Here is a 12,491-nt window from a genome sequence, read left to right as displayed (position 1 = left end):
TGTGTTGTACTCTTTGTTTCCAGGGCTGGAGGAGGATCCCCCGCCGCACTCAGCCTACTCACCCCAGAAATGGCCTGCTGCAGACTTCCCCTTCCCGGTTTTCTGTGTGTTCTCTGTGCAGTGATTCAGTAGTACTTTGTATGTCATTGAACCTCTATACACCGTTCTGTCAGTCCTTCCAAAAACCAGGCAAGTTTGTACTACTCATCCCATTTTACAGCTTTAGAGGCGGAGATCACAAATGTGATGTCACTTATGCAAGGTCACACAGCTGCAAGGTGTGATCACCCTAGCAGGATTTGAACTTGCGTTGGCTGCAGACATCTCTTTATAGGGACTGAGGGTGAGAATGAGGTCACCCACCAGGGAGCCCTCTTGGAGACATCAATCCCACCTGGCATGCTAGGATACCTGCTCTGCTGCCCCAGCCTCTCCAGGTGGCAGCCACCTGATTTGCTCAGGGCTGCCAGTGCTCCGTGCAGGGTAGGGACTCAGCTATGAGCTGGCGGAGGGGCAGGCCAGAGAGGCCTGGAAAAGCTGAGCAGGGAGATGCTGTGACTACCCCAGGTATGATGGGTACTGATTTACTCCGTGAGTTTGGGGAAACCACTTCCTGTTCTGCCCTGGGCTCCTTGTTTGTAAGGTGAGGGGCGGGGCTTGGAGGTCTGGTACCGCCCTCCAGGGTGATTCTTGGGAGAGGAAGTGTGTGACAAGAGTCTGGCTGGTGGGACTTCAGCTGGGTCATGAAATTGGAGCAAATTTGTACTCGTGGAGACTTCTAGTTATGACAGAAACAGCTCAACTTGGCTGAGGCATAAGGAGGTTTATTGGCTGTGCCTTTGAGGCAGCCCGCTGCCTTCCAGGCATAGCCTCTCAGCTCGGCTACTCCGGTGGACAGCTGTTTCCTCTTACTCCACCAACACCCTGGGGCAGGCCCCCATTGGCCTGGCTGGGGTCCCATGCCTATCTGGGCACCTGGCCCCAGGGGATGGAACACAGCTATTGGCCAGTCTGGGTCCCCTACCCCCATCATCCCTTCCAGACTTCTCAGACCTAACAGCCACTCCCCCCACCTTCCTTCTTGCTGCCAGAATCCTCATTTCCTTCAGTATCATACATGGAGGCAGGTGAGGCGGGAGGGGGAGGCATCTCAGTCCCAAGTAGTGAATCTCGATTGGTTTAAAGCTTGAGTCTTAACCAGTCGTGGCTATGTGATCCCCCTCTGGCCAATGATTGGTTTAGACAGGTGTTTCAGTTTGCTAAAGCTGCTGGAATGCAACATACCAGAAATGGGTTGGCTTTTATGATGGGGAGTAATTAGCTTACAAATTTACAGTACTAAGGCCATGAAAAAATGTCCAAATTAAGGCATCAACAGGACATACTTTCTCTGAAGACAGGCTGCTAGCATCTGGGACTCCTCTGTCACATGGGGAGGTACATGGCTGTCTGCTGGTCCTTCTCTCCCGGGTTTCATTGCTTTCAGCTTCTGGCTTCAGTGGCTTCCTCCTTCAGCTTCTGTGGGTGTGTCCTTGTCTCTCAGCTTCTGTGGGGCCTCTTTGAGCACTTGGCTTTTTCTGTGTGTCCTTTATCCTCTTATAAAGATCTCCAGTAAAGGGATTAAGACCCATCTTGAATGGGGGGGGGGGGACAGATCTCAACTGAAATAACCTAATCAAAAGGTCCCACTCACAATATGTCTGCACCCACAGGCAGGATTAAAAGACCATGGCCTTTGCTCTCTCTAAGCCCACTCACTACCCTCCCCCTACATGGGACATGACTCCCAAGGTGTGAATTCCCCTGGCAATGCAGGAAATGACTCCTGGGGATGAGCCTGGACCCAGCACTGTGGGATTGAGAAAATCTTCTTGACCAAAAGGGGGAAGAGATATGAACCAAAATAAGGTTCCAGTGACGGAGAGATTTCAAATGGAGTCAAGAGGTCATTCTGGAGGTTATTCTTATGTGCTATATAGATAACACTTTTTAGTTTTTGGTGTGTTGGAATGGCTAGAGGGAAATACCTGAAGTTGTCGAAATGCAACCCAGTGACTTTGATTCTTGAAGATGATTGTATAACTATGTAGCTTGCACAGTGTGACTGTGTGATTGTGAAAACCTTGTGGCTCACACTTCCTTTATCCAGTGTATGGACAGATGAGTGGAAAAATGGGGACAAAAATTAGATGAAGAATAGGGTGGGGTGGAGGGGATGGAACGTTTTGGGGGTTCTTTTTTGTTTTTATTTTTATTTTAGAGTAAGGAAAAGGTTCAAAAATTGATTCTGGTGATGAACGCACAACGGTATGATGGTGCTGTGAATAACTGTACACTGTGGATGACTGTAGGGTGTGTGGATTTATCTCAATAAAACCGTATATTTAAAAAAAAAAGAACATGGCCTTTTCTGGGGTATAAAACAACTTCAAACCACCACAGCAGGGATAAGTGATGCACTGTAGCCAATCAGACATGACAGAAGTTCTGCTTGGGACTTCCAGGGGATGTTTGCCTTCTTCCTAAGATGGGCATGGCCGAGGGACTTATTCTTCTGGGCTTTGGATGTGGTGCTTGAAGGTGCTGCAGCCATTTTGTGCTTCAGGTGGCAGAGCAGAAAGATGGGAAGAACTTGTCGGGATTGTTCACTCCCAACTTATAATTTTGGGACATTTCGAACTGACAGAAAAGTGCAAGAATGGTACAATGAGCACCTGGATTCACCAATTGTTAAGATGTACCCTATTGTCTTCATTGCTCTTGATACATATTTACGTTTTTTGACTGAACCATTTGAGAATAAGTTGCAGATGTTAAGACAGTTCACCCCAAATCCTTTAGCTTGTATCTCCTAAGAGCAAGGACTGGACCATCTAATGGCCCCAATCCACCATCACAAAGAACCCCAAACTGTGATGACTTCATCAAGCCAGTGAATTAACCTGCCACAGAAACAGGAAATTCCCTTGCTCCAGACTTGTGATTTGAAAGAAGTTTTCTTTAATTTTTTAAGCTATCTCTAGAGTTTTCTGTTACTTGCAGCCAAAAACCCTCCTGGTACACAAGCCCCCAACACGTCATAGACAACAATAAAATGCATCCACATATATAGACATTTTTCAAGGACTTTCATACTTTCGCTAATTTGGGACAGACCAACTTCTAGGAACACTTAGGAACACTTTGAAGTAAGAAAATCCAACCTATAAATTGTTTTCAAACATAACAAAATTGATATGACTATCCAAGTTAATATTTCATTAAGTATGAACACAGCAAACATTTATTAATTTCAGCTTAGCAGTTTTAGTCTTTTGGAACCAGTGGATTTTTTCTTCAAGGCTTCAAAGATTTTCTAAGCTCCTAAAAGGCTGTTTCCTGTGAGTCTATAATTATTTCAAAATTAAAAGTTAAAAAAAAAAAAATGACAAGCCTGTTGCCCTGGGGGACTGAAGAATAACGGGCTGTGTATGGGGGCAGGGTGGTTCCCCAGAGGAGAGCCGGGCTTGTAATCAGAAGCGGGTGGACAGTGGTGGAAGGGTAGGCGTGACAGAGAGCCACGGTGCTCGGAGCAGGGAGGTGGGACTGGACGACTGAGGGAAGGGCAGGGAGGGCAGGGCTAGTTGGAGATCTGTCCTGGCTACAGCACAAACAGAAGGAAAAAGACAGTTTTTGAGACCCAGGTATCAGCTGGGATCACAGTGTCCATTCCTTAGCTCAGCAGAATGAGCTTTGGCCTTGGTTCCCTGGGTGACCTTGGCCAATTGAGTACACTCTCTGGACAGCTTCTGCATCAGTAAGTGGGGGAGCAGGTCAGGTGCAGTGTCTCCAGGGTCCCTCCCTGCTCTGACTTCTAGAACACTGGAGCTGGATGTGAGCACCCCAATTTCCCTGGTTGGGACGGGCAGGGTAGCAGATGGGTTGTGCATGGTGCCCGCAGTCCTGCCCTGTCCACTGTCAGGTAGAGGAGGTGCAGCTGCCCCCGGGACAGGGCAGGAGCCCGCAGGCAGAGAAGGGCTGTCTTGGCCTGGATCCCCCATCTGGAAGAGCTGAGCTCATTTCTCACGGCAGTGGCCAGTCCAGAGTGTGGGATGAAGGAATTCCAGAGAGCTCACTGCCTCTGCTCCAAGTGGGGAGGAAAATCCCCGGGGTACGGGGGCCTTGGCCTTGTAGGGGGTGGGGCATATACATCCCCACATCAGCTGGAGAACAGGTAATGTCATCCCCACCTTAGAGGCCTGAAAACAGGTTCAGAGAAGTTAAGAAACTTGTCTGCATTTGTTGCCAGGCAACCTCCAAACCTGGGCTTGGCATGCTTCTCCTGGTTCTAACTGCAGTCTCATCTCTGTGCACAGTCAGCTCTGCTGTCAGACACAAAGTAAGGGTACAGTTGAAATGAAATCATACATGAAAGAAAGGCACTGGGCACAGGGCCGGACAGATAAGTGGGCACCATCGCCAGGATGCCCTGATGACTTGGAGGGTGTGATGCAATTTATCCTTGCCCCCCAACCCCAGGAAAACCTGCTATAGGGCACAATGGAATCCGGAGAGACTCCCACCGCAGACTAGGCAAGAGGGGACTTGGGGATGAGGAGGGGTGGTGAGGGGAGACCACTCAGATGTTGCAAAGACCCCAGGAAGGGAAACTCAGCCTGGGAAAAGAGAAGAGGGAGGTTAAAACCTACAGAGACTCCATGAAAGAATAATCATATATTCAGCACAAGAGACCTGAGTTCCATCCTGCCCTACCCCTGAGCAGGAATGCAGAGCAGGGTTTAACCTCCCTGATTTATAGATGGGGAGACTGAGGCAAGCAGGGAGAAGCGACTTGCCAGGATGCCCTGGGGAAGGCCTGGAAGAGCTAGAACCAGACCCTGAGTCTCCGGATTCCCAGAGGGGCTGTGCCGCGGTGTCACGCTGCCTCCCTGCCAGCCCCAGCCAGCAGACCCTGGAGAGGAGGGAAATGGTCCCTCCATCCGACAGCAAACACTCCCAGGTGCTGAGCCCATTTTCCAGGTTGGGGGAAGAACATAGGGGCAGCTTGTGAGTCCAGGGAAAGCCCAGGAAGGGGCTGGAACAGCCAGGCAGGCCAGCCTGATTGCAGTCCAGCAAGGGCCGTGCCTGAGCACCTCCATTCCTGGCTCTGACAGTCCCCCTGAAACACCCCCACTCCTTGATCAGGCGAGAGAGGGTGCCTGTGGCCCTGACAGGGGAAGCACAAGGGGAAGGCAGTGGAGCTGAGCCCCACCCACCCCTCCCTCCCTGTGACTGAGGTTTTGGGGAGGCCCTGGAGGAAAAAGTGAAGCTGCCGTGGTTGCTTTGAGTCTTGCTCAAACCAACTGTCGAGCTGTCGGGCTGGAGCTCTTAGAGGAACCCCAGCAGGCCCCTCAAGAGGGCTGAAGCCTGAGGCCCGAGCCAGGCCCGGCACCCTCCAGCTGGTGCCCTCCAGCCTGGCACCCAGCCCAGCCTTTCTTTAGACGTTGTGAGATGCATAAGCAGCAGTCAAGTCCCTGCTTCTGGGTGAGGCCCAGGGGGACGCAGGGCCTTGTGGTTAGTGGGTCCTCTGCCTCCAGAGCCAGCCACGCCCTGGCCCCTGCTAAGGAGCAGCTTCACCTACCCAGGCCCCCTGCGCCCCCTCTCTCCCCAGCGTCTTCTCTGGATGCTTCCCAAGCTTAGCCTGCTGGCCCCAAGCCCCCTTCCCGCCAACTCTTAGGTCTAGCTCATCCTCAAACTATTTTCCATTGGCTTCCCCCAGTCCCTGCCATAGCACAATTTTGGGGGTGGGGTGAGGAGGGACAGAGAAGGAGAATGAGGGGTGGAGCTTAGACCCTGGGGGTGTGGTTCAAAAGGATGTGGGGTGGGATGTTGGCACTGTGATTGGTCACTTCTGTCTCAGGACTGACTTGAAAATTCCACTGACCCCGCCTGTGGTGGCCCCCATCCCGCTCCTGACTTCCAATTGGCTGAGCTGCCAGGGGGCGGGACTCAGCAGGGTCTGGTCCAGTTAAAAGGGTGGGAGCGGCCGGGGCCCATCTCTCGGGTGGAGTCTTCAGACAGCTGGTGCCGCAGTCCCGGGAACCTCCTCTTGCCTTCAGCCATGGCCTGCGTGAGTGTGGGGGCCCCACCCCAAGGCCCAAGGGATGGGATGGGGGCAGACAGCCAGGGGAGAGCTGGGGCAGATCAGGAGCTGGGTTCTGTGTCCCTCCGGGTGGCCTCAAACAAGTTTCTTCTCTTTTTTGGACCTCAGTGGCCATGTCTGTAAAATGGGGGTGGGAGTCATGGTCCCCAACGGCCTTCTTTGGCTTAAGAATTTTCTGGATTCCTCCAGGGCCTGTCGGCAAAGCTATTTCTGCCAAGGTCAGACATTCTGCAGCTCTGCAGCTCTCTGAGAAGTGGGAGTGGGAAGGGTGTGGCTGGCTGGGGGGTGCACTTTGGTGACGCCCAGGCCACTGTCTCTTTCCCCTCCTCCACCCCAAAGAACCCTCTGTCCCCTCCCCCCACTGCAGCTGTCCCCAGTCACCAGGCCAAGTCAGAGTCACCCTCTGCTCCAGAGAGTGCTGAAAATTGGCCAGAACCAGAGACAGGCTGCCCAGGAGAGGGCCTGCCCGGGTTAAGAGGGTGAAGGGTGATTCTGTCCAGGCTGGTGGGGTGTGGGCTGGGGGGATTCCCCACCACCCACGCCCTCAGGCTGGGAGGCGTGGGATGGCAAGGGAGGGAGAAGGAGTTGAAGATCTTCCACAGGCCTCCAGGGAAAGGGTTCAAGTTTCTGGCTGAAGGAACGACTTATTCCCGTTATCTCCCACCCCTCCTGGCGCAGGGAGGTGGCAGGGACCGGTGGGAGGGGCAGCTCCAACCACCCCAAATGCCCTCAGTCTTGTCGACTCTGGAGCCTCCCGGGCTGCAGAGCAGGCCCTTCGTTGTGCTCCCTTCTGTGTCCCTGGGGATCTCCTCTCCAGCCCTAGTGCCTCTCTCTGGCACAGAGGGCCTTGAAAGGGATGATGAGGGAAGCCTCCAACCCCAGGCCACTTCCTCCCCAGAGGAGGTGCGAACCCTCCATCCAGCTTACTTTGGACCCAGGTGCCAGGAGCCCTGAGGCTTTGGGCAAGTAGCTGCCCCACCCCGAGGCCGGTTCTCTCCATCTTAACTGAGGAGCTGGCAGAGCGCCCACCTCCCAGGCCACGCTGCATCCAAAACCCCAAACTGAACCGCAAAAGCTTCTAGATCCTGATTTCTAAAATCTCGCTCATGTGACAGACCCTGTTGGGCAGAGTCAGCCTGGAACTTGCAGACGGGGTCCCCAGATTTCCAGCTGGCCTGTTCAGAGGGTCCAGGACGCCTGTGTCCTCTTACCAGGCCGGGCGGGGGCTTGTCTGTGCAGGGTCTGGTCGCCAGCAACCTGAACCTCAAACCCGGGGAGTGCCTCAGAGTGCGGGGCGAGGTGGCCCCCGACGCCAAGAGGTGAGCGGGCGATGGCGGGGCCAGGGAGGGCCAGGGTGCCCGAGGGTCCAGCACCCTCTGGTGGGGCGTGGCCGGCCGGGGCCCGTCTCCTCCTCCCTGGCAGGGAGGGGGTTAACTGCAGCAGGCCGAGGCAAGGATCTTCAGATGAGTCACTTCCTCCGCAGGGTCTGGGCGCCCCCACCATTACCACCCCCTCCCTCCTGCCCCATCCTCTTAAACTAAACCAGCTGCAGCCTCTCATCTACCTCGGATTGGCTCATCCCCAAGGCAACTCTGGGAGAGACCCAGGGCTGGATGGGGGGAGGAGAGGGAATGAGACAGGAGTCACCCCCACTGCCCTCCCTCTGAGGTCCCCCCTTACTGCCTTTAGTCATCCATTCATTCACCTCCTCTTCGCTCAGCATTCATTCAGCCAGCTGGCAATTTGCTCAGCTGCCATGTGACCTTGGGCCAGTCAACCAGCCTCACTGAGCCTCAGTGGGTTAATCAGTAAAACAAGGGGGGAGGAAATAGGTGCTGGATATCTGGAGGGCAGCCACGATGGTTAGCGGACACCTCATGTGCGTGATCTCATCTAATTCCGGGACCCAGGCTGATGTCCGCCACTCTTGGGTTGTCAGGACCATAAGACCCACTGTGCAGTCCCCATTGTACAGATGAGGAAACTGAGGCCCAGAAGGGGGCAGGCACTTGCTCAGGGTCACACAGCAAGCAGATGGCAGAGTCAGAGCAGGAATCCAGGTTTCTTGTCCCCCAGTTCCATGAGCTTTCCCCACTGGGTGCACTAATGGTGTACCAAGTGGCACGAACTGGTCAGTCCAAGGGGCCTCAGTTTCTACCCGTTACCCCCCTAGCTTCGTGCTGAACCTGGGCAAAGATAGCAACAACCTGTGCCTGCACTTCAACCCTCGCTTCGACGCCCATGGGGACACCAACACCATTGTGTGCAACAGCAAGGATGGCGGGGCCTGGGGTGCCGAGCACCGTGAATCCGCCTTCCCCTTCCAGCCTGGGAGTGTTGTGGAGGTGGGCTGGGGCATGGGGGCTGGGGCTGGGCATTGGGTGGGCTGGGGCAGAGCTGGCTGTAGTGGCCCCAACTGCCCTCCCCTCCCTTGCTGTGCAATTTCAGGTAAGCGTCATCCCCTCTCTGAGACCCAATGGCCTCACCTGCAAAGCGGGGCTGTTGTCAGGGCTATGTGAGGAAAAGGCTCTGGGAGGGCCCGTGGCCTATGGGTTGTCGCTGTGGCTGCAGAGCCAAGGCTTTCCAGGCGGGGTCCGTGCCCGGGCCCAGCTCACTGCCCTTCTCTGCCCCCCAAGGTGTGCATCACCTTTGACCAGGCAGACCTGACCATCAAGCTGCCAGAGGAACACACATTCAAGTTCCCCAACCGCCTCAACCTGGAGGCCATCAACTACCTGGCTGCCGATGGCGACTTCAAGATCAAGTGCGTGGCCTTTGAATGAAGCTGGCCGGCCCACGGCCCCCAATAAAGGCAGCTGCCTCGTCTCCCCCTGAACTGGCTTCCCGTGTGTGGGTGTGGGTGTGGGTGGCGGTATCTTCTACCTTCTCCAGGCTCTGCCCCTTCCTCCACCCCCTTTCACTTCCTCACCGCACACCTGCACACCTCCTGAGTACCAGGGACGTCTTCCCTTGGACCCCCTGGGCCTAGCAGTGAGCCTAGCACACAGTGGGGGCTGGATGACTACTGAATAAGACCCAGCCCCTGCCTTCAAACTGCTTCCAGCCCAGTGGGCCCCAGTGCACAGTAGGTGTGCAAGAGGGGTTGCCAAAATGAAACCAGCGGGAAGAGGCAGGGACTGACTGATTTGGGCCATGGTGACTGGGAAGCATGCAGGGAGTGGAGGGTAGAATAACCAGCCCCTCTTGTTTGCATTCATGAGCTGGCAAGAGATCTGGAGGCAGGCAATGCAACAATGTGGGGCCACCAGCTGTGTGGCCTTGTGCATGTTAACTGGCCTCTCTGAGCCTCAGTTTATTCATCTACACATGGGGTATAATAATAGAATGTACGTCACAGGGTTGTTATGAGATGTTGGGGGAAGAAGACCAAGTTCAGTGCCTGGCACATCATAAACACATAGTGGCTGTTGGTTTCCCATCCCTCCTGCACTTCCTTTTGAGATGTTATTACTGCAGTTTGAAGAGAATGAAACAGGATGTAAGTACCAGCTGAGCCTGTATCTCCTCTCCCAAGAGGGTGTCTTCCAAGACTAGCCCTGGCTGCCTTGCCTTGGAAGGCAGTGCTTTACGAAGCCCCATCAAACTCATCCATCACAAGTGATGGGACCTGAGGGGATGGTTGGGGCACCGTGCAGACCTGCCACTTCCTTGCACCATTTTCCCTGCTGCTGGCTGTAGTTGGATCTTCCCAGGGTCCCTCCCTCCCTGGGGAGCAGCCACAGTAACTGGGCCAAGGTTCTGGAAGGCAGAATCAGAGCTTCACTGGATTCCCTAAAAGCCCTAGGGCCGCTGACGCCAGCTGTAGGACCCTCCCCTCCTTAGGACTCTATACTCCCCAGCTGCAGTGTCCTCATCTGAAAATGAGGGTCATTGTTTGCACTTAGGGTCTTTTGGGTGGATGATTCTTATCTGGGTGGGGGTGACCTACCACTCTGAGAAAGCCAAAAAAGATGAGGCCCACATTGCTGGGGGCTCACCAGTCTCCAGGCTTTCCTGGGGTTCCCAAGTGGCCATGCTGGGAGAAGCAGATCAGGAAAGCAGGCTGTGGAAGGGCGCCCCCTGCTGGACATTGGAGAAAATGTCCCCTTGGTTCCTTTCTCCAGCCGCCTCAGTTCACCCACATTGGTGCTCCCACTGACTGAGCACCCACAATTCCCCAGGACAGAGGAGAGCTCTGGGACTAGACAGAGAGGCCACTGGGTGTCAAGGAAGAAAACGGCTCCAAGTCTGACAGACTTGTGATCAAACCCCAGCTCCTTTGCTGTGTGTCCTTGGATCAGTTACTCAACCTCTCTGAACCTGTTTCCTCATCTGTCAAATTGAGTTAATACTAGTACCCACCATGTGGAATTGTGAGGATTAGCTGAGATAATGTATAGACAGGCATGATGGCTGGCACATAGTAGGGGATCTTGATGTTGGTTTCCTTCACCCCTTCTAAGACTCGGTGTGTCTCAAGATCCTATGAAACAGCCCAGAGAAACTGAGAAGCTGTTCTTAGACCACCTGGGCTCTTCCCTCAGCACGTGCTCTTCTTGCCTCTGTGACCTCAAGCAAGTGACTGCCCCTCTCCGAGCCTCAGTTTCCTCCTCAGTAAAAACAGGGATTGTTCTGGTTTGCTAATGCTGCCATTTTGTAAAACATCAGAAATGGATTGGCTTTTATCAAGAGGGTTTCTTTGTTTACAAAGTTACAGTCTTAAGGCCATAAAGTGTCCAAGGTAAGGCATCAACAGTAGGGTACCTTCACTGGAGAAAGGCTATTGACATCTGGAAAACCTCTGTTAGCCGGGAAGCCATGTGAAAAGGTTGCTTTTCAAAATGGCATTCTCCAAAACGTTGCTCTTGGGGCATTTTATCCTCTCTTAGGGGCAGCTCTGAGTTCCTTCTGTCAGCTGTTTTATATGGCTCCAGTGATTTAATTAAGACACACCCTGAATGGGTGGGGTAACCCCTCCATGGAAATTATCCAATCAAAGGTCTTGCCCACAGTTGATTGAGTCACATCTCCATGAAAACACTCAATCAATAGGTTCCAACCTAATCAACACTAATATGTCTGCCCCCACAAGATTGCATTAAAGAACATGGCTTTTTCTGGGGAACATAATTCCACCCCCTGGACCCCAGAAAAACATGCTCTTTCCATATACAAAATACATTCATCCCATCACAATATCACAAAACCTTAAATTATTTTGGTAACAGTAGGTAAGTACAAGATCTCATTAAAATCAGTTACAGGCATCCTCTAGTCCTAAAGCAAAGTTCCCCTCTGGCTGTGTACCTGTGAAACTTAGAACAAGTTATCTGCTTCCAATATACAAAGGAGGGACAGTCATAGGATAAACATTCCCATTGCCGTAAGGAGAAACTGAAAGGAAAACAGAGTTAACAGGACCAAGGCAGTTCCCAAAACCTGCAGGGCAAACTCCATTAGGTTTCAAAGTCTGAGAGTCATTTAGAGAATGATGCTTTACCCTTGGGGCTTGAGAGAGCAGCAGCCCATACTTTTCAAAGGCTTACACTGCAGCTCTTTTCTCTCCAAACGCTGGGGTGAGTGCTCCTACATATCCACACATTGGGGGGACCATCTTCTTGGCCCCACCCTCCTCAAATATCGGGGCAGCACCCAGACCCTTTTCCATCTCCAAGGCACACTCTCAACCCCTTCAGAACAGTGGGGTGGCGGCCAGGCTCTCCCCAACCCCGGGGGAATGTGCTCCGCCCTCCCTGGGGCCTGGGCATGGAGGCGAGGCGGAAGGCCTGAGCTTTGCGGGCAAACTCACCCTTTCCATGCATGTGGGCTGCTCCGCTCTCCCAGCCCGAGACCTCTTGACTCCAGACCTCAATCTCCAAGGCTCTGTCTCTGAAGAAATTTTTCCTTCAACTTGTTCCTTCTTCATCTCCTCCAGTCCAGACCAGCAGTGGTTCCGTTTGTATAGATTTCACAAAAATCTCCTTGGCTTGGCATGAAGCACACAGGGGTCAAAACCATCAGATAACAGGAGTTTCCACAAATCCTTTCTGGGTAACTCCATCTCCAATCTCCGCTTGTACTGAAATGGTGGTCGGGTTCCATGTTTGGGTAAATCCTCACGTGGGGCTGTAGCTTCTGGGGTCTCACTTTCTGGAAGCCCAGAATTTTCCAAACTATCAGTTTCTGGTTTCTTTGTACCCAAGATTTCATTTCTCAGCTTATCTCTGTCCTGTCTCATTTTACTATAACTAACTCATACAGGGATAATACCTCAAAAGAGATAATCATGTAAAGATTCTATTTTTTTAAATCATTATCTTCATCATCGTTTCTGTTAAGAGAATGGACC

The 12,491-nt window shown here is 53.1% G+C and overlaps 1 protein-coding gene across 1 annotated transcript; it reads left to right on the top strand.

Moving 5' to 3' along the window:
* Positions 1–5,975: 5,975 nt before the first annotated feature.
* On the top strand, positions 5,976–8,978 carry LGALS1 (galectin 1). The gene is made up of 4 exons (XM_037846186.1): positions 5,976–6,109; positions 7,382–7,461; positions 8,316–8,487; positions 8,779–8,978. Exons 1-4 carry the CDS (start codon positions 6,101–6,103, stop codon positions 8,923–8,925), a joined length of 408 nt encoding a protein of 135 aa, XP_037702114.1. The 5' UTR covers positions 5,976–6,100; the 3' UTR covers positions 8,926–8,978.
* Positions 8,979–12,491: the final 3,513 nt, after the last annotated feature.

Source organism: Choloepus didactylus, chromosome 8 (genome assembly GCF_015220235.1).
Source record: "Choloepus didactylus isolate mChoDid1 chromosome 8, mChoDid1.pri, whole genome shotgun sequence".
NCBI lineage: Eukaryota > Metazoa > Chordata > Mammalia > Pilosa > Megalonychidae > Choloepus > Choloepus didactylus.
The sequence above is the reverse complement of the archived record's forward strand: the minus strand, read 5'-3'. Positions and strand labels throughout refer to the sequence as shown.

Bases quoted from the DNA above. Each gene is read 5' to 3' on its own strand.
- LGALS1 (XM_037846186.1), top strand. The intron at 7,462-8,315 runs GTGAGCGGGCGA...TTACCCCCCTAG, and splicing joins GTGGCCCCCGACGCCAAGAG to CTTCGTGCTGAACCTGGGCA. The intron at 8,488-8,778 runs GTGGGCTGGGGC...CTGCCCCCCAAG, and splicing joins AGCCTGGGAGTGTTGTGGAG to GTGTGCATCACCTTTGACCA.